Source organism: Tiliqua scincoides, chromosome 1, assembly GCF_035046505.1.
Source record: "Tiliqua scincoides isolate rTilSci1 chromosome 1, rTilSci1.hap2, whole genome shotgun sequence".
Taxonomy (NCBI): domain Eukaryota; kingdom Metazoa; phylum Chordata; class Lepidosauria; order Squamata; family Scincidae; genus Tiliqua; species Tiliqua scincoides.
Window position 1 is genome coordinate 260,988,020 of NC_089821.1, and position 27,309 is coordinate 261,015,328.

Consider the following 27,309-nt stretch of genomic DNA (forward strand, 5'->3'; position numbering starts at 1 on the left):
GGTTTGTTTACTCCAGGCCCATGCCTTGACCATTAGAGGCACATTTTGTAAAAAGGGTTGCCAGTTTTTCACTAGACTTGATCTCAGTGGAAAATGGCAGAATAGAAGATAGAATGATGGCAGAATCACTACCTCTGCATTCCAAAGATTAATCTGGTAGTACATTTCTGCTTGCTTAGCTATAGTCATAGCCACTGTCACTCTAGGATGTAAATGTCCACACTCACTATCATCCTCTGCATTATCTTCTGTCAGAAATAATTCACTATACATGTGCTTAAGCTCCAATTTACCATCCACCAGAAGGAAGACAAATGTAAAATTTGTGGATATCTTCTAGGATTATCAAAAACAATGCATCTTTTCTGGTTGTACAAAACAATGTTTTTATTTAATAAAAAGAAAGTTTGGAGGAATACAAAATATGACTGGCTCCATTTCTAAGAAAAGTGATAAAATCACAAATTAGTGGTAATTACTCTGGAATATTTCTGCTGGTTTTAAAATCAACATGCAGACGTATCGTGTAAAGTTTTTGATGTACTGTAGTTGAAACTATTTCATCTGTGTTAACACTTGGGGCACAAACTCCAGCTTTACTGAGTCATTCCCTCTTGGCAAGTCCAAGCTCACTGTACAGAAATGCTAGCTGTGTTGCAACCTAAAACAATTAGAAACATTTCATTGTTAAAGAACAACAGGCTCTTTTGGACATTTCAGAAGTATTCCCAGATTTTTCCTGCTCTATTGCTAGCCCCTTTCCAGGACTATTCATGCTTCTGTATTATTGGGGATAATAATGGGGGTTCTCCTGCAGTCTGAAGAGTAATCAGAGTTCTTCCTGCCCAATTCTCTTTAGAAAATGGCAGCTGATGTAATGGGCTCTTCAGTGAGATCAGAAAGCTTCCTGTGAATTGAGCATTACTGTCAGGTATAACACAGCTGGTGATCAGAACCGCAGCAGCAACTCTGAAGCTGGTGGCACAAAATACTTTTTTAAAAGGCTTTGGTTCTTTTCACCAGACGCAGAGTATGAAGAAACTGTCTTCTGAGTTTGTATGTTATTCATGTCCATAGCCATACTTCAAACAAAGTTGTGTTCAACTTTATCAGCCCAATCTGATTGGCCCATATGCTGCCAGAATAAGGTTCTGATGGTGAACTGTTCAGTGCTTTCCAGCCTTTGCAAAAGGTGAAACACCAGAGTGTACAGTCTGGCCACTACCACAAGTGGCAAGCAGTCAGCTCTGCACATCAGTGGACACTGGATGCCTGCCAGCCTCTGTAAGTGAGGCAGGGAGAGGGCAGAACAGGTGGGGTGTGGGCAGAACAGGGGCTTGGAGGAGAGCGGACTGGGAAGGGGGCAGGTTTGATGGCAACAGTGTCAGCTGAATCAACGCCCCTTCCTGGCTCAATCTGCCTTCATGGGCCCACACAGACTCACGCCAGTGATATGGCTGGTGCAAGGCTGAGCTGACCCACTGGGCTGGCAAGGGCTTACACTGGGAAAGGGAAAAAAATGTTTCCTTACTCTGAGGTGGTCTTGGAGGCCAAAATTATCCTGCGGGATACAGCGGGTGCTCTACAGTGAGTTAAGTTAGGATTGGGCAGTATGGAAAGAAGTAGTGATGAAATATTTCTACATTACTTTTTTTGTGAACTGAGATTCATAATACAAAACCAAGTATCAGTGTAATGTGGTCCTAATATACATATTAAGAATCTCACACTACTCCTGCCACCTCTACCATTTTGTGGGGCAAGAAAGGAGGAAGGCAGCTCTTGCTGATAGAGGTGCTGTAAACAACGTAGCATAAGAAGCTCATTCTGCACAAAGCCTAGTCAACCCCGTCTTCCATCTTCCCCGTCTTCAACAAAACCTTCATATTGAACTTTTAGGCTAATGTGAAGCATATTCTTATTTATTAAGGAGAAAAGCTATCTTCTGTATAAGGCACTTGAAGCCCAAAGCAATAGCCCCTTGGGGCTTGTCCCCCACATTGGTTATTTAAATTTTTAGCTTGTGAAATATTAAAGCAAGTAGCAGTACAGTTATAATATATACAAAACATCAAACAACTCCATTAATTCCATACACATGCACCCACACACTCCAATTAATCAAATGCTCTTTCAGTGTCTCACTTACATTATTGGTGTCTAGCCTGTGTCGACTAGTTCACACAGCTGTCCTCTCCCACCCCACAAAACAGCTACTGGCATTTAGCCAAGGACAGGCCCACCAGATTTCTATGCTTACAAATAGATTCACTACACATTCTGCAGCCATGTGCCTACTGCAATCCTTATTTCTTTAGCCTTGCAAGATAGAGGGAGATACCATATGAAGTGGTTATGAATCCATCCACCAAAGTGGGTCCCACCTAGCTCTCCACCAAGAGATGATTCCACAGCATCACCTTGTGGTGGGGAAACAGTAGATCTCCTTTAAAGTAACAATGGGCAGGTATTCTAGTTGGTAAGAAGAAAGAAAGGTGTCTGCATGCAGACAGGTAGCAGGTGGAATGGATGACAGGTGGTGGTGAAGTCTAAGAATAGGTGGTAACACCGCGGAGAGTTAATATTTGTTTATAATATTTGACTGTGTTTGACTATGGCTCTCTCCTATCAACTGCAAAAAGTGCACAATGAAAATACCTGATTTAAACATTCTTCCCAAGATGGAGCACAGTGACTGCCTCCTGGTTGAATGTCTAAGATAATATTAGGCATATGAAGTCCTGAAACAAAGATATAAAATAACAATGAAAGAGAAGTCGATAGTTGGAGAGATGGCATGTTGTTCTAGGTTTTTACAGTTCAGAGTAGACAGGAGGAATGGGTAGCAGTAAGGCCTGGAGGTTTAGGGAGTCTCAGGTGGGCCCCTGTACATAGACTAGTGGGCTGCATTTGACTTCATCGGAAAAAAACACTGTGTTTCATATAAAGCAAATTCCTAGGACATTCACATGGGATATTATCTATAACATTACCATTTCTATTGATAGCAGATATTCAGATAGCAGAGGCTCCAGTTTGCCTAATGTAATCTCTGTTGAGCATTTAAATCCCACTTTGCACCATGGGGAACTGAAGCTAAATGCATTTTCATATGTAAGGTTTAAAATAATTTTTGTTTCCATTGGTTTGTAATGCGAGGGCAAAACATAGATTGGCCAGAATGCTCATTTGCATGCTAATACTTCAGTTCTGCATTAATAAAAATCATGAGTTCACAGAAATCGCTCTCAAAAGGTTTTCAGCCTCATGTATGAAAATGCTCTCAGACAGTAATTTGCCTAAGGCCACCAGCTGAGTTCATGGCTGAGCGCTGCTTTGTGGAAAAACAGGAAGAGGGGAAAGGATGAGTGCTCACCACAAGGATCAAAAACACTAAGAACAACCTCTAAATCGATCAACAATAACTGATAAAATCTATTCCACAAAAATGATTCTAATGGTGTATTAAAAATGGCGTTACAAAAATGAAGCCAAGTGCAGGAAAAACTGGCCATGAGAAAAACTAAACCCAGCAAAATACACAGAAAGCAGTTTGTATTTGCAACTCCATTGTTAATAAATTATACTTGTTGTGTAACAGATTTAATTGGCCATTGTATTTGCTCTGTTCTGTGAGGCCTGCTTCGTATTTGTTCTTGGGAACTGATGTCAGAGTGCACTGTACATGCAAACAGCATCATTTATGAATGGAATGCATGTGTACAAACTCCTCATCCTTACTTGTTTGCTAGTGTGTATTATGCTGGCCAGAACTGCAATTTATACACAAGAAAGCCATTCTGAACTGATGCTCTTCATGAGTATGTAGAAATCAGAAATCAGTTCAGGAGTCCAAAAGGTAAGGGATAAAATGACTCAGAACAGTGATTTCAACACAGCTTTCTCAGGTCCAAGTGTTGAACCACAGTGGCTGTACATTATTTACTAAAATAACCAGAACATTAATATAAAGGCTAATTATTTTAAACTAAACTTTTACCAATGGTTTGATAGATTAATGGACATTTGCTTGAAAGTTGAAAAGCTACTTATATGCTGACAATATTATTTAAGGTACAAACACTTACCATTAGCCATTGCCCACTTGTCTAGTAATCTATGCATGCACAGATTAATTGTTGGAGGCAGCGCTGTGTCCAAATTTCTGTGCATTGTTTGTATTATAGAATCACTACCTATGAAAGCAACTGGTAAATTTTGTTGCAATGTCATGATCCAATAGAAAGGAGCACTTATCTACACTGAAAACTGCAACCTAAATGATTGCAATTATGTGTTTAATTGAATCCAGCCCCCTCTCTCCTGAACATGGAAGAAGACAATGGTGCTGCTATAGAGCCCTTTCTAGGGGTCTGCACACACACACCCTTCTTCTAGGTTATGCTTTTCAATATGCAGAAATATGCACACAGTACTATTCACCCACACATTTCCTCCTGGTCAATTGGGTGATAGTTCTTATATTGCTACAATTTGTGTCATGATGATTAAACTAATCATATCTACATGTGAGGATTTCTAGTGGTACCTTTTTCATTTGTGCTGTTGGCTTCAGCATTATCCTGTGCAGCTTTTCTAAGTTTTTTGATGTATCGTAACAATCCTGCAAGAGGTACTCGTTGATCGTTTTCTGAGACTGTGATGAAAACTGCAGGATAACACTAGGTCAGACACAGAGAGAGGTAGGGGGTGGGGAGGAAATGTCTGAGTTAGCAGGATGAAGTTACTGATGCCAATCTGTGCAGTCATTAATTTTTAACCTGGTGGAAGTCGTTCTGCAATATCAGCAGGAGAGACGTGTGACACAGATTGAATTATATGGCTGAGGAAACACCCATGCTTTAGCCATACTTGACAGTTATGGAAAGATTTTATCTCTTACTTAGTAAAACGGTTGTACTTGCTTAAAACTTATCTGTAAACATCCCCTATGAGTGAGGCTGGAAAGAAGCAGAAAGGAATAAAGGGGGCAATGAACTAACTCCTCCTCTCTCTCTTAGCAAATGCTAAGGATTGTTCTAACTTTTCTTCCCTCTCTGGATCAAATTTCCTCCAACCACCTTCACTGTGACTATATTAGCATTGACCCTAATCATGGTTAATGCTAATCAGAGTTCTTATTTAGCAGGCATCTGACATTGTAGTCTAAAACAGATTTCGGCTGCAAGCCTAACCACACTTTCCTGAGAGTAAGACCCATTGAACAAAATAGGACTTACTTCTGAGCAGACCTGGCTAGGATTGTGCCCTTCATATTCTAGGTCAGGGATGTCCAACCTTTTTGGCAGGAGGGCCACATCATCTCTCTGACACTGTGTCAGGGACCAGGGAAAAAAAGAATTAATTTACATTTCAAATTTGAATAAATTTACATAAATGAATATATTAGAGATGGAATTTATATGAATGAATGAAGGTCTTGCAATAACTCAAGGCCTATAAAAGACCTTGCACAAAGCAAAACTGGCCTTTCCTTTGCTGCCACTGCTGCATCACAGATGTATACAGCAAGCAATGGAGGGAGCCCTTGTCCCACAGCTCACACAAGAGGTTGAACAGTTAGCCGTCATGCTGAGAGCAGTTGTGTCGGGCCAGCGTGGGGACCAGCAAGTCTCTGGAGGGCCAGAGGCTTATTGGAGACTGGGGTCCCCTGCGGGCCGGATTGGGAGTCCTTGAGGGCCACAAGTGGCCCCAGGGCTAGGGTTTGGGCACCCCTGTCCTAGGTTAAAGGGAACTCTGGTAAGTGTTAACGATGGTTAACAACACTAATGTTTCTCTTACTACAGTTAAGGCAGGAATCCACTTGGAACAGGAGAAGGGGTTCAGAAGGCGAGTGTGTTCCTAAAGCTCACACCTGGCTAACTTAACCATGGTTGTACAGGATCCAGCATTAAATCTTTGCTGGCTCAATTCAAAATATGACTGAAGATGCTACAACACCGGAAATTCTTCTTCACACAGGTTATATTCTACCTCTGGATGAAGGACAAACTTCTAGAAAATCAATTTCAGTAGCTGCTCTTGACATAAACTGCAAGGCTGATACAGGCGTGCCCTGGAAACCCCTGCTGATAGCTTAATCCACGGATACTGTGGATGCCCCCCACCCTCCAAATACTTTTTAAAAGCATAAAAAGTCACTTCTGGTTTACAAAAAAAGGGAAGTGACTGTTTTTTGCCTAACAGCCTTTCTGAGGCCCTCAGAGGCTGCGGACAGCTGCAGCCTCTGCAGGGCTCAGAAGACCCTCTTGAGGCAAGGGGAGAGCAGCTCCCCTTGCAGCTGGAGGGTGTGGAGGGCCCTCCTGCATCCAAAATTGTGAAACTGCAAATATAGGATTCAGGGGCCCCCTGTATACTTCTAAAGAACCCCCAGTATGAGATATATTTTTGAGATGCAAATTAACCTATTTAATGTCAATAACACATACAGGGTCCGACCCAGTCAAAATTAAGCACCGTTAAGTCTCCTAAATTTTAGTGAGACAGTTATAGCCTTCCATCCACCCCTCTCCCAGCCGCCTGCCTCCCCCCACCCTCTCTCCGCCCCCCACTGGCCTCCCCCCTCCCCGGAATGCCTCCTCCCCACCCCCGCTTACTGTGCCGTGGCTCGACGGTCTGTGAGACCGCCGAGCCATGCAGGCTGGGCACCCGCCCTGCACTAGCCTGGAGCTAGCCCAGCACTGGCTGGCACTGGGCTAGCATGGGCGGCAGCCTGGCGGTGAGGCTTGCAAACGTGTCTTACAGCATGTTTGCGGCAGTGCACAGCAGCACAAAGCCGCAGCACCAAGTCCAGGATTGGGCTCCAAGTGTCCTACGGAGAGGAAAGTAAAAAATATTTTCACTTCCCTTTCCCATGCTATCTGATGTCCCCACCCCCATAGCATGCAGCATATGCTCCAGCAGTGTGGCTGCATCATGTAGGATAGTGCGGGGGGACAGACGGACATTGGGATATTATGCTCATACTTGGCACTCTCCTATCAAAATAATTGGACTTTCAAGTGCTTAACTTTGACTGGAGCATATCCATTGTTAAAAACTGCATAAGGCTCTCAAATTTTCAACATTTTACTTCAGTCAAATGCATGTCATTATAATAAAAAGAGATGAGCAGGTACTTGTGTTCTAATGTTCTGATAGGGGCAGTAGCTTTTGATGTACTCCTTGCAGGCTGCATCAGCCAATGGATTGCCCCATTCTTCTTGTTCTTCAATGGTTAGGGGAAGATCAGGATCCAACATTGTATTTAGAACATCCAGGAAAGGGGCCTGTGAAGGAAACCAACAGATTTTTTTTTCATGGTTTTAAGATACTAGTGACAAAGGTATCTTGTTGTCTTGTGTGCTCCCTGAGTTGTCTGGTAGGCCTCTGTGAGATACAGGAAGCTGGACGAGATGGGCCTTTGACCCAGAAGGATTTTTCTTATGTTCTTACCCAGTTCTGAAGGGTTCCCTGATTGCATGTGGATTCTGAGAGTGCATAGGAGGCTGCAGTGGGAAAGGGGTACAAAAGTACCATCATACGACTTTGTATAAACTCACTATGACTACACAAATGTGTTCTACTTACAGTGCAAATCCATTTGTGATTCCACCCCTACTGAAATTATTTAAAGTTGTCCTGATCTAGCAAGGAAGATTCTTTTATGGATTACTTTCCAACTCTAGACTCGCTTCCTCTTTCCAACATTAAAATGTCTGGGGAGAATATATGGGATTAAAATGCCTCAAGTGAAATATACAGAAATTGAGCTTTCTTGGAGAGAACTTTTCACAAATGGGGTGCCACCACTGAGAAAGCTCTTCCTTATGTCACCATCTGCCTCAAATGGCGGGGTGCCCACTGGAAAGTCTCTAAAGACATTCACAGTTCATGGGCAGGCTCTTTGGAGATGATTCAGCAAAAAGGTTTTACAATCTAACTTTTTAACCAACGAACCAAGAATGTGCAGAGCTGAATAGAAAGCCAAACCTACTTGAGCTTGGGGGCAGGGAAAAATCAGTTTCAGCTTAGTAGGACAATCTAACCTTACATGCTCAGAGTTTTCAGAACCAGGAGTGCCTGATCTTGCTGCATTCCTACAGTTCATTCTTGATTTGCAGATGTGCAACTGAACAGATTTTATGAAGATTTCTTAAGTCTTCCGCAGTGACCTGAATGACAGTTGTGAGTGTAGAAGCAGAAAAGAATGGCATTATCTCACCTGTAACACCATAGCTCTGATAAGATGAGGACAGTTATTGTAAAGAGCTCCTGCAAGAACTCCTCCAGCACTTAGGCTTATCACGGCAGTAAGCATAGGCTGAGAATACCCCATTTGGTGCAACAACTTTATGCATGCCTTGAAATCTTGGATACCATTGTGTTTCTTCATCACACAGCCATCTCTATGCCATTCCAAGCCTAGCTCTCCTCCACCTCTGAAAATCAGAATAAGAAAACTCTGAGAAATTCTATACACCTCTGAAAGAACAACCAGCCTTTAAAAGTATTTATTCAAGCCAACTTTTTTCATAAGATAGGTGTGTGTTAACGTAGAAATGTCTACTCAAGCCTTTTGTGACTTTTTTTCTTTTTGCTATTTTGCTGTAACTCCCCCTTTTTTGTTTGATTTATATCTCACTCTATCTCATGGGCTTAAAAATACACCATATTTCTTTAATTCAAATCTTGAACAAACTTCACATCCATGGTAATCCTTTCAACAGCCCTTAAAAATAAAGTTGGATACATATGGGACTGCAAGTTGAGGTTGGTTGTGGGCTGAGGCTGAATAGCAAGCTTCAGTGTTCAGGACTGGGGTGAGATTTGACCGAGGCACTTCCGGGTTCATAGCTCTTCTGGGTTCCAAGATTTGACTGAAGAACTTCTGGGCTCTTAGAGAACAATCCCAAGTGCTCTATCAGCTGGCGCAAGTCCCTTGCTCAGGCCAAGGAGTGTTGTAAATGTGCCATTAGGCACGATTGTGTCTCCTTGAGAGTTGGTGAAGCTGGTGCGAAGTTGTACGCCAGCCTCCCCGTGCTGCTTCCCAAACTCCAGCCAGTTAGTTGCGCTGGCCAAGGGCAGCCAGTGTAGGGGGTTGGGAAATGACTGGATCCAAGAGGGGGGTGGTGCCAGGATCTAGCACTTAGACCTGATCCTAATCCCCCTCCTGAGAGGCCCAGCCTTACACTGGGCTGCTGGGATCTGTGCCCACCTCTTTAGGTGGTGCAGATCTGAGTAGTCCCACAGGGCAGTCACTGTGTGACACAGGACAAGGGGAATGAATTTCCCTTACTCCAAGCTATGTTGCAACCTGACCCAGCCCTACTCTGGATGCAGTGCAGGCCAGCTGGTCTGCTGCTCCAGGGCATGTTAGGATTGGGCTGTTAGCCATCATGCTACACCAGCTTTCAACAGATAGTGGTTTTGTAACATGGCATTAGAAAGACCGTCTCTCCTGATACAATTCTGCCCAGCTACACTGATGGAGGCCCTGTACTGGGTCCCACTACTGGGGCCTGATGGATGGGTACATGGCACATGTCCTTCTGCACTGAAGTGCCCAGGCTTTGGAACTCTCCTGAGAGGCTTTGTTGACCCTGTCGTTGATGGGGATTGTTGCCTCATAAAAAGTATTTTATTCCACCTTATTTTTCATTTAGAGATTTGAATCTGTTCACTCGGAAATTGTTTTTGTAAATATACTGCCTTTATCACTCTTCTCATTGTTAATCTTCAGGTTATTAATACTGTAAATGTTTATAAAAGAATCTCCTTGTAATGACAGAAAACTAAGATGACATTGCTATCAGTGTAGCCACTATTTTTAACTACCCAGAGGGGCAGCCTGCATAAAATAAACATATATGATCATTTTTGAAGATACATTTTGAACTTAATTGTATGATTTTAATAACACTTCTCAGATACTCACCTAAAGTAGTGAACAGTGATGTATTAGAATAATTACAATTCATAAAAATACTATACAAAGCATAATACTATCCAAAACGAAAACGATAAAACCAATTTAATACTTCAATAAAAAACAGCAGTCTCTGACTTTAAGCTATACTTCTGGCAGGGCATGTGTTCTCAACAAAAGAGGCATTCCCCCCTTTTTCTGAAGGTGATGAGAGTAGCCAAGTAGGTCTCCTGATTAAGGAATTCTACTACTGGATCACTACTAAGGAGGGTCTAGATCTGCCAGACCTCCAATGGCAGGGACACTCACAGCCGCTGTGAAGACCTCAAGGCATAGAAAGAAGCACTAGAGAGGAAGTGTTTCTTCAGTAGTCAGGAACCAGACCGAACTCAGAGCACAATCCTGGGCCTGGCTTGCCGGCTCATAGCCGGCGCGCATTGTCACAAACGTGAGGCGCGTTTGCGGGCCCTGCTGCTGGGCGAGCGTTGGTGGTAGCCCAGTGCTGACTGGTGCAGGGCTACCACCGGGTGGGCACCTAACCTCCACTACTCGGCATGGTCGCACGGACCGCTGAGCATGGAGTGGTGGGGAGAAGGTGTTCCAGGGAGGGGGGAGGTGAGCGGTGGGCGGAGAGAGGGCGTGGAGCAGGCATTACAGGGAGGTGGGGAGAGGGTATGGAGGAGGCGTGCCAGGGGAAGGACTGAGGTGGGACTGGTGGAGCAACGCTCCACCAGATCCAGAGCCTCTGTGTTGGGCTTGCCACCATACATGGAGGCCTTTTGGTTGGTGGTGAATCAAGTAGCCCCATTGTGGGGCTACTCCTTTTATCCGGGGGAAGGGAACAAAAGTCCCCTTCTCTCAAGGAGTCACCAACGGCTGCCCGAAGCGTGCAGAATGCAGTGGCAGCCATTTTCGACATTACCACAGCCGCATACCCTGGGCAGCTCAGGATTGGGCTGTCACTTGTCTATAATTTGTCAGTATGTTCAATTACATTTTAAATCAGTATATTGTTTATAATTTCTGCTTTTGCTAAAGATTTACTTTGATAAAGGCACTATGCCAATGGATATGAGTGGCATGACCTGTACTTTCAGAATATTGTGGATTTTCTTGCAGAAATACAGGCATTTATGTATTTAGTCATGCATGTCTGTTGTACCCTAGACCAGCCATTTTCAACCAATGTGCCATGGCACACTGGTGTGCCGTGAATCGTCCACAGGTGTGCCACAGGAATTTGGGGGAAGGTCATTTATTAATAGGGCCAATGGGAGATGTGAGCCCCCACTAGCAGCATGGTGTGCTTCGTCAATTGTCAAAAACCTGGTGGTGTGCCTTGACCATTTTAGTGCCTTGTCAGTGTTCTGGGAGATGGAAAAGGTTGAAAATCACTGCCCTGGACTGTAGTCAGCTTATGAGAGCACTGTACAGTTAACTCAACAACTGGAATGTGCTCAGTTGGGCTCTCAGTCTTTTGGAGTTTTTGTATCATAGGCAATCTGCAGTCCTTGGGGCATGATCTACTTGCACTGTAGGATCATTTTCCAACACATCCATCCATTTATGTGCACACACAAGTACATGTATAAGCAATAGATTGAAAATGAGGGAAAACAGGAAGCCTTTGTGTACTTCTTATACTGCCAACCCACCACCCCACTCTGATGCAAACAAATTTTACCCTACTCAAATCCTTCAAGCAAGGGGTTTGTGTCTGCAGATTGAATGGATCATGTCCAAAATATTCTTGGTGTTTCCTAAGCTATATCCATTGGTAAGGACTCTTATACCAAGAGCTAGTTGCTGAAGTGTCTAAATGTAAATGTTGTGAAAGGGTACCAAAATCTTGTTCTTCAGTAATTGAATTTTCAACTAATGTACTATATATTTGCTTTGAAAACTCAGCATAGCTGCTGCAAAACTTGATGTAGGTCTACTTCTGCAGATAAAGTTGTTCACATTTCGTATACATTCCAAAGGACATTTTCAGACTTACAGCTGGGCCCCATAACTCCGAGCATTCAATATTTGGAATTAAGCCGAATAAAATTCCTGTTCAAATGTTGCACATCTGCTTGCCTGATTTTGCACTGCTGTTGCAACATATACTGTGGAGATCTATGAGCTCCAAGAGATTTCCAAGGTTCACAAATCACACTTTGGTTGAGACTAATTACTCCCATTTCCACCATTAGAGCAGAAGTAGGGAAGGCAGAAGTGTGATTCATTTATTCTAGTGTCCACTGTCATGTTTGAATTGGAATTTTTTGGGGGGTAGGGGGCTCATAATCATATCCTATTTGTTTTAATAGAAATTGCACAGAAAAGAAATTCTCAGTGATTTATATCTTTTTTTTTTTAAAGCAACAAAAACCGATGAGGACTTCAGGTCATGATCTGAAGGACACATTTTGAGAATAAAAGTTTACTGATACAAATGAGACTTCCTTCCACATAAAAGATTAGATCCTTTTTGTATTGCAGAGCTAAGGGACTGGGAAGTTCCTACCATTCATAGAAGGAGCTCCTGATCATGATGCACTGTAGCAAGAAAACGTAGGCTCCAAACCAATGTATTTAGAGCTCAATCTTAATCTCAATTTTTATTTAACTGATAAATTGGTAGATTAGATTATTTCAGCTAACTTTATAGGTTTGGTCTCTTGAATTACACCATGAATTAATTCTGACTTCCCAAAAAATAATCTGACTTCCCAAATAGTTCTGACTTCCAAAAAATAATATTTGTCCAAATAAAATATTGTTTCTTATTTATTTGCAAAAATATATAACAAATTTTTTTTTGCATGATTTGGTATCTAATATACTGATTATTTAAAACTATGTGGTAAAATAGAAAGTACATTTATTTTATTTAATTTAAGTACACTGTGCTCTGCCACAAAAGAGACCGGCAACAAACAATTAGCAGACAATTTATTCAGTATAAAGTTAAGGACCTAGGTGAAATTTTATATTCAGATACCATTGTTTATACTGTGTATATATTCTTCGCTTTTAATGTCATGATGTAAATGTAATTTTAGAATCTATTTTTATTTGATGTAAGGAGTAAATCCCTATGGTGGAAAACTACCACTGGAATAGTATGACAGGTTTCAGAAGGTTGAAAAAACCAATCCAATCTTTCTTTGCCCAAAGTCACACAACTGAAAACATATTCTCATCCAGTAAGTTTAAGTAAATTCACCCAGAGTGCAGCCATTTAAAAAACTGTTATCAAACTCGCTACAATATACATATTCACAGAGAAATGGAGTGGAATGAAAAACAGAAAGAAAAGTCCTGGGGCACTGAGAATATCCAACACATATTTCACAAACCAAAAATACAACTCACTCCCTCAAACCTATACATACCTACTCAGAAGTAAGTGCCATTGAGTTAAATGAGATTTACTCCCAGGAAAATATGCATAGGATTGCAGCCTCAATTTTGTAAGAAATGGAACTTACCTAACATGACAATAAGCTAATATCCAGTCATCCTCAATTAACATTAGATTTTCTGGTTTAAAGCTCATGTTCAAATCTATCCCATAAGCTCCATATACATGAATCAAAAGAGGTTTCCTGTGTAGCTCTAAGGAATTGGCCTTATGAAACACTGTAATTGGTACCCAGGTTTCATCCTGTAAATGAAGGAGTATTTTACATTAAAGGATGTTTCAAAGTTCACCACGGATACATGGAAATGAAAGTTTCAATTATATATTTTAAACATGTTTTTCTTATTACAGTAATTTCTTGGCACTCTGACTACACAAAAGCACTCTCAAAAAATAAAAATGAGAAATTGACCTGCTGCTGAGTTAGTTTACCAATGTGGAATATAAAAACTCATTTAAGTGCAACACCTGAGACGTCTATAAAACATGAAAGCAATCAGCTCCTCCTGCACCCTCTAATGACACCCATCTGCATTATGTACTGAACAGTGTAGCACTTAGTGCAGTAGCAACCTTTTGTTATAAACTTAACATTTCTATATACATATATATTTATTTTAAAGCTCATAAGTCCCAGGACAGTAGCACACAAGAGGCCAGACTGTAATTTTATTTCCTTTTCTATCTCATGCTGTTTTTTTTTGCACATGTAAATATTATGGAAGGTAAAATTTTTTCCTCCCGGGAAGTTGAACATTTTCAGTATTACGTATGTACAGAGAGAGAGAGAGAATTTTGTTTGTTTTTCACAGACAGTTGCAAAATCTCCTTCTACCACAGGATAAGTCTGGAATTAAACTGATAAAAGACATCTCAGTAAGCTTCTTGTGCAATGACATTCTATCATGCTAAAGAAATATACTGCTGCCATCAATATTCTCAAAAGTAAAACTGGAAAAAGAAACGTTAAGCCTTCTGAATCCCTTCTTGTAGTGCTTCAGAGAAACAGCTGTCAATCCAGTGACTGTGGTGCCTAGTGTCCCTTTTCCTCCCAGATGCTGTTTAAGAGAGGGTGAGGAATGAATGGAGAGTCTTACCTTGCTCTTAGCTTCTAAACGTACTGTGTTGCAATTCACTGTAATTGGTACCTCTTGCTCAGTGTGCTGGATGAGGTTGTTTTCCACCAATGAATATTCAAAACATATGGGAGGTTGAACTGGGGAGGAGAGCCAGAAATAGCAAGCGCTGCTGGTAGTGTGTTCGGGCAGAGGCTCCAGTTCCAAGGAACAGGCCCAAGCAGGTAGCTGGAAGAAAAAGCCCAAACCAGTGATCACTAATAGCCTTCAGTCGTTGGGCTTTTCTTCACAGAATTGTTTTCTATGCCTCCTCTCTGATGAAAGGATTTGAACTTCAAGCTTAATTAACTCTGGCATGCACAATCTGCCTGGAGTAGCATATCTCCCCCTCAATATAAAAAAGTGTTGAAATACTGCAACACAGAGGGCAACAATTTAACTACCCCCCCAATCCTTAAAAGGTACTTAATGAGGTTCAACAAGTAATGGAAACAAAACAACACATCATGACAGTTTGAAATAAAGGGAGGAAGCAAAGTAATAATCACATGCCGTTAAAAAATGAAAATACTGGCATTTTTAAAAAGTGTTATAATCCATGCAGTATTTGTCCAGGGATTTCATCTTCCTTGCCTGTGTATTATTAGGAAGTTTTGAAAATCTTTCTTCCTTCCCCTCTGTCTGCTCAACTTGAAACACAGCCAAGTCAATGTCAGTTATTGCACCAAGGCCACGCATTGGTATCGAAGCAGGAGCACTCAGCCACTTACAATCGCCGCCTCTGACTCTGTTCCCAGCACCAGCCATTGTGAAGAACAAAATCATTTTTTTGGCACAGCTACACTCAGAAACTCAGGGCTATTATGTTTTAAGACTTAACACTCCTAGAAATGAAAGGAATCAAGATTCATTCTCTCACAGCAGCAGGGTCTCTTACCCACTGCTTACTTTCTTTTAAGAGTTCTGGTTAGTAGGTTGATAAAGGCTTTGGGAATTGTGGCGGTTGGAGTCAAAAAGCTTTACACAGAAAAACTGCACTCCGTGTAATTGATTAAAACCTGAAGAGGATCAATCTAAGAAGTCTAGAAAACCCTGCAGAATGGGCACTATATTTAACTTTGAATGCTACCATTTGGTTGGAGAGTGTATAAGCTTACCCTTTTATTACAAGTATGCTAAGTGAAATATTTTATTGCTGGAGTTAGCCTGGGTTTTGAAGAGACAAACCTTTTTCCCTTTAAAGTCAGAAAGAAAATCAGAGACAAAATTATGCTCTAAACAAGGAAATATAGTCAATTTAATTTGATCCAGATAGCCTGAGAAATGAAAGGGTTTGGTTAATTAAAACTATTTCAAGTTATTTACAGGGTTGGTAGAGTACCATATACAGGTTTTGTGCAATTTACTATGTACCTTAGATAATCAAGGTCCAGCTAACAGGACTCCTCCTGGGTTTTATATATGCAGATAAAATCATTAATGATTTCACTTTTGCTGCAAAATCCACTTAATATTGTGTAATATCAGTTTGCTGTGAAAATAACAGTCTGGGAAATAGTTATGTTAACTATCACACTTTAGCAGTCAAAAGCTGCAATTCACAATCTGCGTGAGCCAAAGTAATCCCACAGAGGCTAATGGGAATGTCAAGAAAAAAAAGGAAATGATGATTTTGCAGCCTAAAGCAGACACAGTACTATTTCATTAACTTATACTAGATAGATAGAGATTGTAGTGTAGTGATTACTTCATAAACTGGAAAAAGTGAAAATTGTGAACTTAAAGACTGAAATATATGTTATTTGATTATACTTCATTAAAGTATCAATTAAAATTACTGATAAGATCTTCTGGAATCTTTTCTTCTAAAATACCCATTTTTAAAATGTGTCTTCCAAATAATAAATTACTTTCCATATTTTATTCCTACAGTTAGCAAGAATCTAATGAATTAGAGCCCAATCCATACAGTTTGCAGAACAGTTTGGAGGGAGGCAGGTCTTTTAAAATGAGATTGGACAGATTTATGGAGGAAAATTCCATCAAAGGTTACAAGTCATGATGACTGTATGCAACCTCTGGGTTTTAGAGGTAGCTTATTTCAGAATGCTAGATGGGAATGGCAACAGGATCCATGCCTGTGTGCTTCCAGAGGCATATAAGGGCCCACTGTGAGATACAGGAAGCTGGACAAGATGGGATTTTGGCCTGATCCAGTATGGTTCTTCTTAAGTTCTTAATATTGAAAATGCTACTATTTTACTGGTGCAGAACTGAGAAGTGTGAGGGCTGCAGGAAAGAAGAGGGAGAGGGATAGGATCGGGCTGCATGCAGGTGCCACTGAATCAACCTTCTCACTTTTGTTCTGCCTCCCTCCCCAGAAACTCCCCCATTCCTCCCCTTCCCTGCATTTTTCTGCCCACTGCCCATTTACCCCCTGCCAACTCATCAACACTGGCAGACGTAGTTGGTTCCATTGGTTGGCATGCTGGCGCCCTAGCAATCGTGTTGGTGGCTTCACAGTGCTTGCTGGCAGAAATGAAGTTCTGCCAGCATCCTTCTTTCGCTGATGGAATGCGAGTTCTGCCAGCTGGGCAGCCTGATAGGGTTTGGCAGCAGAATACTCAATTATCTACATTCCATGTATCGTTCATAACCTATATATCCTAATCAGCATCTTAAGGTTATGTAAACCACATAACTATTTATAGTAATATGACTATATGCACAGTTTATAGATTAACAAAGTCAACCATTGCAAGTCATATAATTCCAATTAATAAATTAAACTTGAAAAAGTGATTTTAAAAAATGATATTTAAATTTTAAAGCATTTACCGTAACACTGCGAATCGAAGTCGATACAAGAGAAATAATATCTAAGTGGAGTTGACCGCGGAATTTCAGAAATGCAATGCAGTGGTCTTTGAACATTTCTAAGTCAATTAATTTGGTCTTTTCTTTTACTGTGTAAATTGGCAGCCAATTCTCTAAACCATGTGAATCAACTGGAACCTTCATCAGCTACAAAACAAAAAAGTTTCATTCACACATCTACATAGAAACAATTTAAATTACTTGATAAAAGTATTCTCAGAAAAGCAGATACAGATAGGTAACATTTTAGTAGCTTAAGCTTAATATTAACCCTGATATCTCTGGATTTTCTGGGAAGTCGACTAAGTAGGCTCAATTTCATGGATATGAAAGTGGACATGTGCTACAACCTTAATATTTACTTATCTTCTGATAAAACAATGAAGCTATAACCTCTCTCCCACTTTCCTCTGAAGCAGGAGGTACATGTACTCTGGATTTTCTGGAGGGAAAATCCATTATGGGGTACAAGCCATGATGTGTATGCGCAACCTCCTGATTTTAGGAATGGGTTAAGTCAGAATGCCAGATGTAGGGGAGAGCACCAGGATGAGGTCTCTTGTTATCTGGTGTGCTCCCTGGGGCATTTGGTGGGCCGCTGTGAGATACAGGAAGCTGGACTAGATGGGCCTATGGCCTGATCCAGTGGGGCTGTTCTTATGTTCTTATGTTCTTATGTACTGTATATAAACTGTTTGAGGCTGTTAACTTCTGATCGCCTGAGAGTAATGCAATGAAGGAAGAGACAACCAACCAGGTAACACATTTTCAACTTCTGCTCAAGTACCAGCCATAAATCAAGAAAGTACCCAGCAGAGCAACAGTGGATATTTCTTTTCAACTATTTTGCAGTATTTTCTATAAGCTTCCAAACATCTCGGCAGGATAGATAATAAAAAGATGAAATGGAGTCCACAAGGGCACTAGACCTAAGGAATAGAAATGGACAGAATCACATTTCTACAACAATGTATATTGTAAAAATGAATTTGATGATGACTACAGTGGATATATACACAGAAGACTAAAATTCTTTTATTTTTTCCTGCAGTATAAATTGGATAGGAAGTAGCAGCATGAGCTCCTTCACAGTGGTACTCCAAAGTCTTTCCAAATGATAGGAAAAATCTGATTTTTTTTCTCATAGCACTGTACTTGCACTAGCTCCAGTCCAGGACCACTAGAACAATATCCTTGCAATGAACAGGACCGTGTAGTCTTGCTGCAGAAGGGTAAGATGGATGTCCCAGGGCTAAAAAGAAGTGCACAGCCTTCAAAGAACTGAATAAAATAACATAACAGGTGACTGAAACTGGGGCATTACTTTAAGGAAAGGGTGCATTAAAAAAAAAAAAAAAAGATTAGTGTTCCAGGAATGGAGCACCATTTGTGGGGAAAAGATTAGAAAGCTCAGAGCCCAATCCTACGGACTGCCGTAAAGCACATTCGCTGCCCTCAGCACCGGTGCTAGCTTAGTGCCAGCCAGCGCTGGGCCAGCACCAGTGGATCACTGTGCTCCACGGCTCGGCAGTTGCATGACTGCTGGGCAGTGGAGAGGTGAGTGGAGGCATGGGGAGAAGTGGGAAGGAGGTGTTCTGGAGCGGGGGAAGGCAGAGGGAGGGTGGGGAGAGGGCAGGGTGAAGGCATGCCGGGGGAGGGAGTGGGGTAGGAGAGAGGCGGGACCATTGGAGTTCTCTCCACCACAACCTGAGCCTCCGTGTTGGGTCTGCCACCTGACATGGAGGCTTTTGATTCTACGGCAACCCAAGGGTTACCGTAGAATCGAGTAGCCCCATTGCGAGGCTACTTCCCTTACCTGGGGGAAGGGGATGAACGTCACCTTCCATGAGGAGCTGCTGGCAGCTACCTGGTTGCGCTCAGGATACCGCAGCAGCCATTTTCAGCACCGCGGCAGCCCTGCACTCTCGGCAGCTCAGGATTGAGCTGTCAGCCTCCAACAGGCCAATTCAATCCCACACCAATGCATAGCATGCAGTACTACTGATGGAATACATGCTATGTGCTATGGTGGGGGGCAACCAGATGGCCTGGCAGAGGCAAGTAAAAATATTTTATATATACCTAGCCAGCAGTTCGTCTTCTCAGACCTATGCTATATCTTTTGCTGGCTTAAGTCTGAGGGGAATTGGGGGTGGTTCTGGGCTGGGAAAGCAGGATAAGGTACGGTGTGCACAGCTGCAGTGCAGATAATAATATATAATATACAGTATTTATATACCGCCTTTCTTGGTCTTTGTTCAAGACTTTATTCAAGACGGTTTACACAGGCAGGCTTATTAAATCCACGCAGGGATTTTTACAAATTGAAAGAAGGTTCTCTCTTTCAAGAACCACCACATTCAAGGTGTTACACTCCGATCTGGTTTAACATTCTGGCCTCCATCCTCCCACTCTCCGAGCAGATGGAACAGCTCAGCTGCAGCTTGCCAGCTGCTTCAAGGTCACATGGTGCCAGTGGCCTCGAACAGGCGACCTTGTGGATGTTAATCTTCAGGTAAATGCAGGCTCTACCCTCTAGACCAGACCTCCTGCCCCCTCCCGCTCCTGAACCATCCCTGCCTTCCCCACCGCTGTCCAATCACCACCTTACCAGTTCCAGTGCTGGGTGGGCTATCAGTAGGCATATGTAGTCTTTGGAAATTTGTGCCAGCTGCTCCAGAGCACCCAATGGTGGCATGCTTTTTGTGCCACCATAACTGGAATTACATCAGCTGATAATGAGGTCTGGTGCCATACGCCCAGGATAAGACTGAGCCATAAACAACAACAATAAAAAACTAAAAATTCAGGGAGAATTAGCTGGTGTTGGGACATGAATGTGTACATGCAACTAGTAATATGACAAGTGTCAACAGATTTTTCACAATTGGTATCTTTGAGAAGCAGGTGTAAATAAGATACATATTCAAATGAGTATCTTGGTGTTGATATTGTCAGTTTACATTACACTGTCCAATAAAATGCTCATCCAGACGAGAATGTGCATCCAAATGATGATACTACTGAAAGAAATGTAGTGTAGAATAACTGCCTCTACACTCAGTGAGCAGATGGATATGCATCCAATTTATCTGATAATCCTTGAAACTATATTTCTTGGGGGCATTTTTAATTGACCAAATGATTTTAATGGATTAATGTAATTGATGAAAGACTCAGAAACCCATTGCTCAGGGACAAAGCACTTGCTTTGCATGCAGAAAGTCCCAGCTTCAATCCCTGGCATTTCCAGGCAGGGCTGGGGAAGACCCCTGACTGAGACAAGCAGAGCTGCTACTGGTTAGTGTAGATGTTACTGAGGGAGATGGATCAACAGTCTGACTTAGCAGAAGGCAGCTTCATATATGTTCATACTAAACATTGCAGTCCTAATTTGGATCTTTATCCCCTTTCAAAATATGGGCAGCCCAATCCTAACTAAATTCCTGTGCAGCAAGGCAGCACTGCTGCACAGGCTATGCTGCATCCCACAGGGAAATTTTGGCTACTGAAAGTCTCCTTGGGGTAAGGGGACATTCATTTACTTGCCCCTGGGTAAGCCACAGAAGCTGCGATGGGCCAACTCAGACCTGTGCCAGCTATAATGCTGGTGCAAGTCCAAGTTGATCCAGGCTGGTGGATTGGGCCCAGGAAAGGTGATAGGATAGGGCGTGCACCAGCACTGGCAATCCTCGGCTTGACCTGCTCTCCCTCCACCCCTGCACTGTACTTTCTTGGTCTAGCAGGCATCCCTGGGAAGACGCACTGGCTAGAAGTGCTGTCACGAAGCATTTCATGGCACTTTTGCAACACTGCACTCCAGCGTAACATTTATTCTGCTGGCGCAGCGGCTGAAAAGAATTGAACCGTTAATGTCATAAGGGGAATATAACTTCCTCACTCTTCTCTCATTCATTATAATAATAAAAAAGACCAAGAAATCTATATGTGTCTACCCAGAAGGAAATCCCACTGAGTTCAACAGGACTCCCTTCCATGTAGTTGTGCACAGGATTGTAGCCCTAGAGTTCTGCACTACAAAGTTGTACAAGATCTTGGAAATTGTGCATGTGTGTGTGTAAGCTTAACTTGAGTGCTTAACTGCATGTTTAATTACAATTGCTGAATTTCTCAGAATGGGAAAATCTTCCCACTGTCCATTCTCCTTGCTCCTATTTGTGGGAGAGAAAGACACATACCATTGAAAGCTCCAAATAAACCCATCTAGTTTTTAAGAAGGCTTAATTATTATAAAAATAATTACTGTACTATCTGGATGTACAGCTATTTAGCATCTGAACCAATATGAATGCTCATGAGCAAGTTAATATCCCATACCTTGTATCCATATGGCTCTCCATATGTAGTAAGAATGTACAACTCATGGTTTCTGTGCTCAACATGATAAATGATTCCTTCTGTTCGTTTTTGTACAAGACTAGGAGACCTAAAAGGGTGGCAACAGTCAATCAACCAGACTTCGGAGGTAGTCTTGCTATTACTGTTTATGGTCAAAAGGCTCTTATCTTTTGTACGGTAGACATCCACAAAATATCTGAAAATGAAGCAAAGCAATGCTTAGATAACTCAGCATGACTTACGTGTGGAATGAACATTTTGGATGACAAAATGGATGGAAGATTTGGATGACGGAATAAAGGGGAATGCACATCAACATGAGGACAAAAAAGGATGAGGCAGCCATAGAAACAATTGGACTACAAATACATGCATTTTTAATGGGATCACTGAAATTATGAAAAGCCATCTTGTCTAGCCTAGGAGAGTTTTTCCACTAGGTTGCCTCAAGCTTTTTGGCAGTAAGCTTACTGATGCCAAAAGTACAGTAGTTCAAGTCTTCACAAGTGTCATGACGAAAAAGGATAGAGAGATCATGCTGAATCTTGTACTCTACCATCCTCCTAAAAAAATGTAAGAAGCAAAACCCATAACTTGCTTAAAATCCCTAAAGGGATTGGGAAGTTAGTCAAATAAAAAGACTGTAAAACTTAAAAGAGTGGCCCCAGTGAAACCCTGGCACTGATCATCAACATAATAATCACATGACCTTCTGCAATGACTGGGAGGTAATAGGATGGATTAACACTGATTTCACAGGCCAACACATATTTTGCTTCCTTAAACATTACACCAATTCCTGGGTATATCTGGAGTGCCGATTCCAAAAATGGCATCCGTTTTGCCCTATCATGTCTAGTTTGGAGACACGGCATAGCCTCTTTAGTGAACGGTTCAAGCAGCTTCCTCATGAGGAAGCCTACACCATGGCTTCCTCATGAGGAAGCTGCTTGAACCATTCACTAAGGAGACTATCTCCAAAACTAGACGTGATAGGGCAAAAAGGATGCCATTTTTGGAACTGGCACCCCAAATTCATATCAAACCACCATAAAGTTTGGGGAAAATTTTTTCGACACTCAATTTTGTAGGCCTGTGTTTCTGGAATCAAAATTTACACACAAGGAATGAACAGAGGAGAATACCCTTTATGAAAACCTGTTGCAAAGCAGCAATATAGCTTGTTTCATATTCCATATAACTGGAATATGATGATAAAATGGAAACAAATCAAAAACACAAAAAACCACCCTACCCTTTTATACAGCAGTTGTCTTCAAAGACAAATATAAAATAGAGAACTGCAACTTGTTTCCAGTAAAACCCAGCAATTTATGGCAAGTTATAGAGCCCTTTCCAAGAACTAAAACTGATGATGCATATACTATAATGATTTAATGCACTGAAAATACATGCAGCAGAACACTGCTGAGCCAACAAGCACATCTGCTCATTCAACACATTACCAATGTGCGACGGCCATATAAGAAGAGTTCTTTGTTTTTCATTCTCCCATAAGGAGACAGGTTCAGGTATAAACTGCATGAGAACTGTAATTTATATGCTCAGTCAGATTCTTGATTTGCAGTAATGACTGTGACCTTCAGAACTGTGTCAAGTTTCCCCATTGGGGGAACAATCTGGTCTGTGCAACTTGTTTCTTCTAATCTGCCCCTCAGATATTTAAAATAAAATAGATGTATACACACACAAATGGAAACATGATTTGCTCTTTCATCACCATGGTAAGTTGTCAGTCATGCTGTCATTACAAACCTAATATTTCAGTGCTGCATAGGTAATTCTGAAATAAAAATCCCAGATATATTTCTGCTGTGCTCTGCAATGCAGGCATCCTCCAGAGTAGTTATATCATGCTATCTGGCTAGAAAGCGAGTTCAGTATTTAATATTAGTATCAGCCAACATTGCTAAAACACCACCACCACTGCTGCTCTAAAAAATCTATTGGGAATACAATCAAGTTTAGTCAGCTAATGCCGTAATGGAATCACTCACCTACATGTTTAGCTAAAATATCTTTTTGTATACTGCAGTTTGTTTTCCTAAACAGATATTGGAAACTTGGACAAATTAACTCCAGCTGACAGTGTATCAGCCCCAATGTTGGGTACAAACAACGGGGGTTGGTTGCTGTCAGAGAGAGATTCTGCAGCTAGATGGACCTTTGATTTGATCCACCATGGCAAACCTTATGCTCGCATGTATGAACATGCCATACACTCTCACCAAAAGATGTGACCCGAGACTGACCTTGACATTTCAAAACTTATCCCACTCAGTCTCCTAGTCTAGACTGGTTTTTTTTAGAAAGAAGGGATGATAGCCACATAAGACAAAAACTTCCTTCATTCCCTTAATTCACATGCTTTCTTTTATTGTTTCTCCTTCTAGAGTGCAAGCTACTTTATTAATTCATTAAAAAGCTCAGTTCTGCCTTTCTGTTTAAAAAAAAATGTTCAAGTCAGGAAACAACATCCCTGAAAAATAGAATTGATGATTAACTAAACTCAGCATTGTAAAAGAAACAGACAGTAGAAAAGCCAGAATTAAAGTCCAAGGACTCAGAAATTTAAGATCATCAAACCCAAGATCAAACACCTGTCACAAAAAAAAGTCTTCATGGGATAGCAAAAAGTTATAGCAAGGAAGCAAGATGAACCTCACAAGGAAATGAATTCCAAGCCTAGGCACATTCACAGAAAACGCCCTCTTAGCAGTCCCAGTCAACTGCACCTGAGAGGTTGGCACGATGCACAGGAAGTAGAGATTGGTGGGTTGCAGTCAGACTTCTAGAGAAGCACAGCTCTGACATCAGAAGCAGCTTCTATAACTGGAGGGTGTATTCTGCTTGTGCAAAGGGTCCTTCCATTTGCACAATGACTGGAACACTCTTTCTATTCATGGATGGAGCTTCTGATAACAGAGCGACACAAAAGTCTGCATCTGCATCCACAAAAAGTCTGGATGCAATGCATTTATTGCTTCAGTGGATCAAGCAATATTATTGACTGGACTAGTTTCTTTTTGTGTAGGAATATGCTAGTGTTTACAATCAAAGCTCAGAGAAAGTTGTGTGTGCCCAAGTACTACTGAAATCTTCAGAATTTAAGCACTTGCATGTGGGCTTAAATCTCCTTGTTACCAATGAGACAGATATGCTTATTGTGCATATTGGATTGTGCCAATTAAGAACATATGAAATGCCCTGCTCTATAATGGCAAAGGTCCATGTAGCCCAGCATTCTCTTCCCCACCAGTGGTCCACCAGCTGTCCACCAGAAACAGGAGAGAGAGGTATACTTAACTCTCACCATTTCTTCCTTGCAAATGATAATTCAAAGTCATGTTGCCACTGAACCAGTACATGGAGCAGCATGAAGAACAGTTTTGAAACTGAATCTCCGCTCTGACCAGTTAAAACAGTATCAGCCCTTTATGCCTGGGAATTTAATTATACAAGACTGTCAAGTTAAATACAGATCTAGGGTGTGTATTAAAGTAATGCACAACCATATACAGAGAAGAACCAGTTGTTTATTTGTTACATTCTTCAAGTGGTAGGTTGCACAGTTGCACAACTGGGTTGTGTTCTGCTTTAGTACTTTAGAGCTCTGGGTTAGGAAGCCCATACTTTTAGTTAGAGATTTATCACCAACTGTGCATGCATTCACATGGCTTGCAAGACAAGCACCTCCCCACAGTGGCATCACCAGAGTTCGAGTCACCTGGTGCAGGATGCCAGTGCTCACCCCCCCATACAGTGGGCGGGGCAACACCCCAGGTGGTGGGCGTTGTGATATACCATCACTCCACCCCCACTGGTTTTTTGGCTGTACCTTTTGATAGAACAAAGATAGAACACATTCTGCATGAAATTACGCATTGATTGATATATAACATGCTGGTATTATTCCTCCAAACGGTGATTTTAGTCACTAGTGGTGCCACCCCCTGCCCCCCCCGGGTGTCAACTTACTAACACCTTATTGCAGTAGTTCTCAACCATTTAGCACTGGGACCACTTTTTAGAATGACAATCTGTCCAAGACCCACCAGAAGTGATGTCATGATGGAAGTGACATCATCAGGCAAATTAAAATAAATAAGAATAAATAACTAAAGTAAAACAAATAATTAAATAGGCAGAAGCCAGCGCTGTTCCACCACGTGAATTTCCTCTGTAGCCTGCCTGCAATAACACCCCCTCCCCAAATCAGTAAGGTTTTCAGTCCCACCCAGTGCCCAGTTCAACTTCTGTTTAAACTAGATCACTGTCAGGATCCACCTGGCTTTGAAAGTCTCAAAAAGGTTCACCTTATCAGCTGAAGCCTGTGTTTTGATCCTTTTCTGTGGGGGGGGGGGAGGCTGCCTTCTGGAGCATTTGTTGAGCTCCAGTTCCATCAGATCAGGACCATTCTAGTGGCTTCACATTCCCCTTTGCCTGGCCTGACCACCAGCTGAGGCATGTTTGCTTACTCACGAGTAAACATTACCGTGAGGCTTAGTTTTGCTTTCCATAGGGCTCAATACATTCATCTGCTTGGAAGGAGGGACTTCCTTCTCAGGTGTTTTTGGGGGCTGCATTCATTGGATCAGGGCCATTCTGGTATCACTGGATTCCTCTCAGCCTGCTCTTTCCGATGGACTGAGGCAAGTTCACCTACTCATGAGTAAACGCGCAATACGGTTCAGTTTCACTTTCCATGTATTTTTTGTTCTCTGGTTTTTAGGCCATAACTTTTGATAGAAAGGAGATATTTCACTCTGGATTTTTGCATTGCATTCCGCTCAAAATTCTGCATCCAATGGTATATAACATGATGGGGTTATGCCTAACCACCGTGATTTTAGCGCATCCCCCCAGTGTGCATCACCCGGTGCGGTCCGCACCCCCCTAGCGACGCCACTGCCTCCCCACTCTGTCTTCTTTACCACTATGAAAACAGAAGCGCTGAGAAGCTTCTCTGATGATTTTCTTCTCAGTGACCTTTTTGTCAATATTTTCTCATTTTTCATTGATAGAAGTCTCTGTCTTTCAAACTAGGTGAGCATCATTTCTGCCTACATTTAGGAGCTTCAATACAGAACCACACATAACCCCCTTCCAATGCCTAAGATATTTGGTTACCTTGCATCTTGTTCTGTATAAACCAGTTCACAATAGTTTTTACTAAAATCAAACAAATATACATCATGGCACTGAAGGTTCTTCTGGACGGTATAGAAAAGAATTTCATGTGTGGCCCATTCTGGGGAAAAAATAAACATCAAATTAATTTTTTGCAATCATTAAAGAAACAATGCTTGGATGATTTAAGGTATAATAAGCATGGGTTGGGCCTTTGTTTGACATAGTTTTTAGTTACAACATTAAAAAAACCAATGCTGATGCTAATTGCTTACCAAAGCTAAACACATTTGGGACAATACACTCCACTTTTGATAATGCATTTAATTTCACAACAATACAAGCACACTCTTCAGAATTTGCCCTTTTAATGCCTGCAGCCATGTATTTGTGATCTGGGGAAATTCGGATGCGCTGGATAAGGGAATCATGAAAGGGTAGTTCTTCTGCCCTAAGCAACACTTCCATGTGTCCTTCATCTACAATACAAGAAAAAAAGACAATGC

The 27,309-nt window shown here is 41.7% G+C and overlaps 1 protein-coding gene across 7 annotated transcripts in view; it reads right to left on the reverse strand.

Annotated features, from left to right (window-relative positions):
- Positions 1-374: 374 nt before the first annotated feature.
- The window catches only part of PREPL (prolyl endopeptidase like), a 33,875-nt gene continuing 6,940 nt past the window's right edge, over positions 375-27,309 (reverse strand). For 5 of the 7 annotated variants that reach the window (XM_066624596.1, XM_066624590.1, XM_066624603.1 and 2 more), the window contains 12 exons: positions 27,079-27,282; positions 26,804-26,924; positions 21,632-21,848; positions 17,255-17,440; positions 14,438-14,644; positions 13,408-13,583; positions 8,225-8,441; positions 7,140-7,289; positions 5,241-5,333; positions 4,550-4,682; positions 2,659-2,741; positions 375-661 (listed from right to left, as the gene is read on the reverse strand). In XM_066624596.1, the coding sequence (XP_066480693.1) occupies positions 605-661; positions 2,659-2,741; positions 4,550-4,682; positions 5,241-5,333; positions 7,140-7,289; positions 8,225-8,441; positions 13,408-13,583; positions 14,438-14,644; positions 17,255-17,440; positions 21,632-21,848; positions 26,804-26,924; positions 27,079-27,282 (1,844 nt within the window). In that variant the 3' untranslated portion in view covers positions 375-604. The remainder of the gene's footprint in view (positions 662-2,658; positions 2,742-4,549; positions 4,683-5,240; positions 5,334-7,139; positions 7,290-8,224; positions 8,442-13,407; positions 13,584-14,437; positions 14,645-17,254; positions 17,441-21,631; positions 21,849-26,803; positions 26,925-27,078; positions 27,283-27,309) is intronic. The other 2 variants (XM_066624616.1, XM_066624611.1) reach the window with 1 other exon arrangement.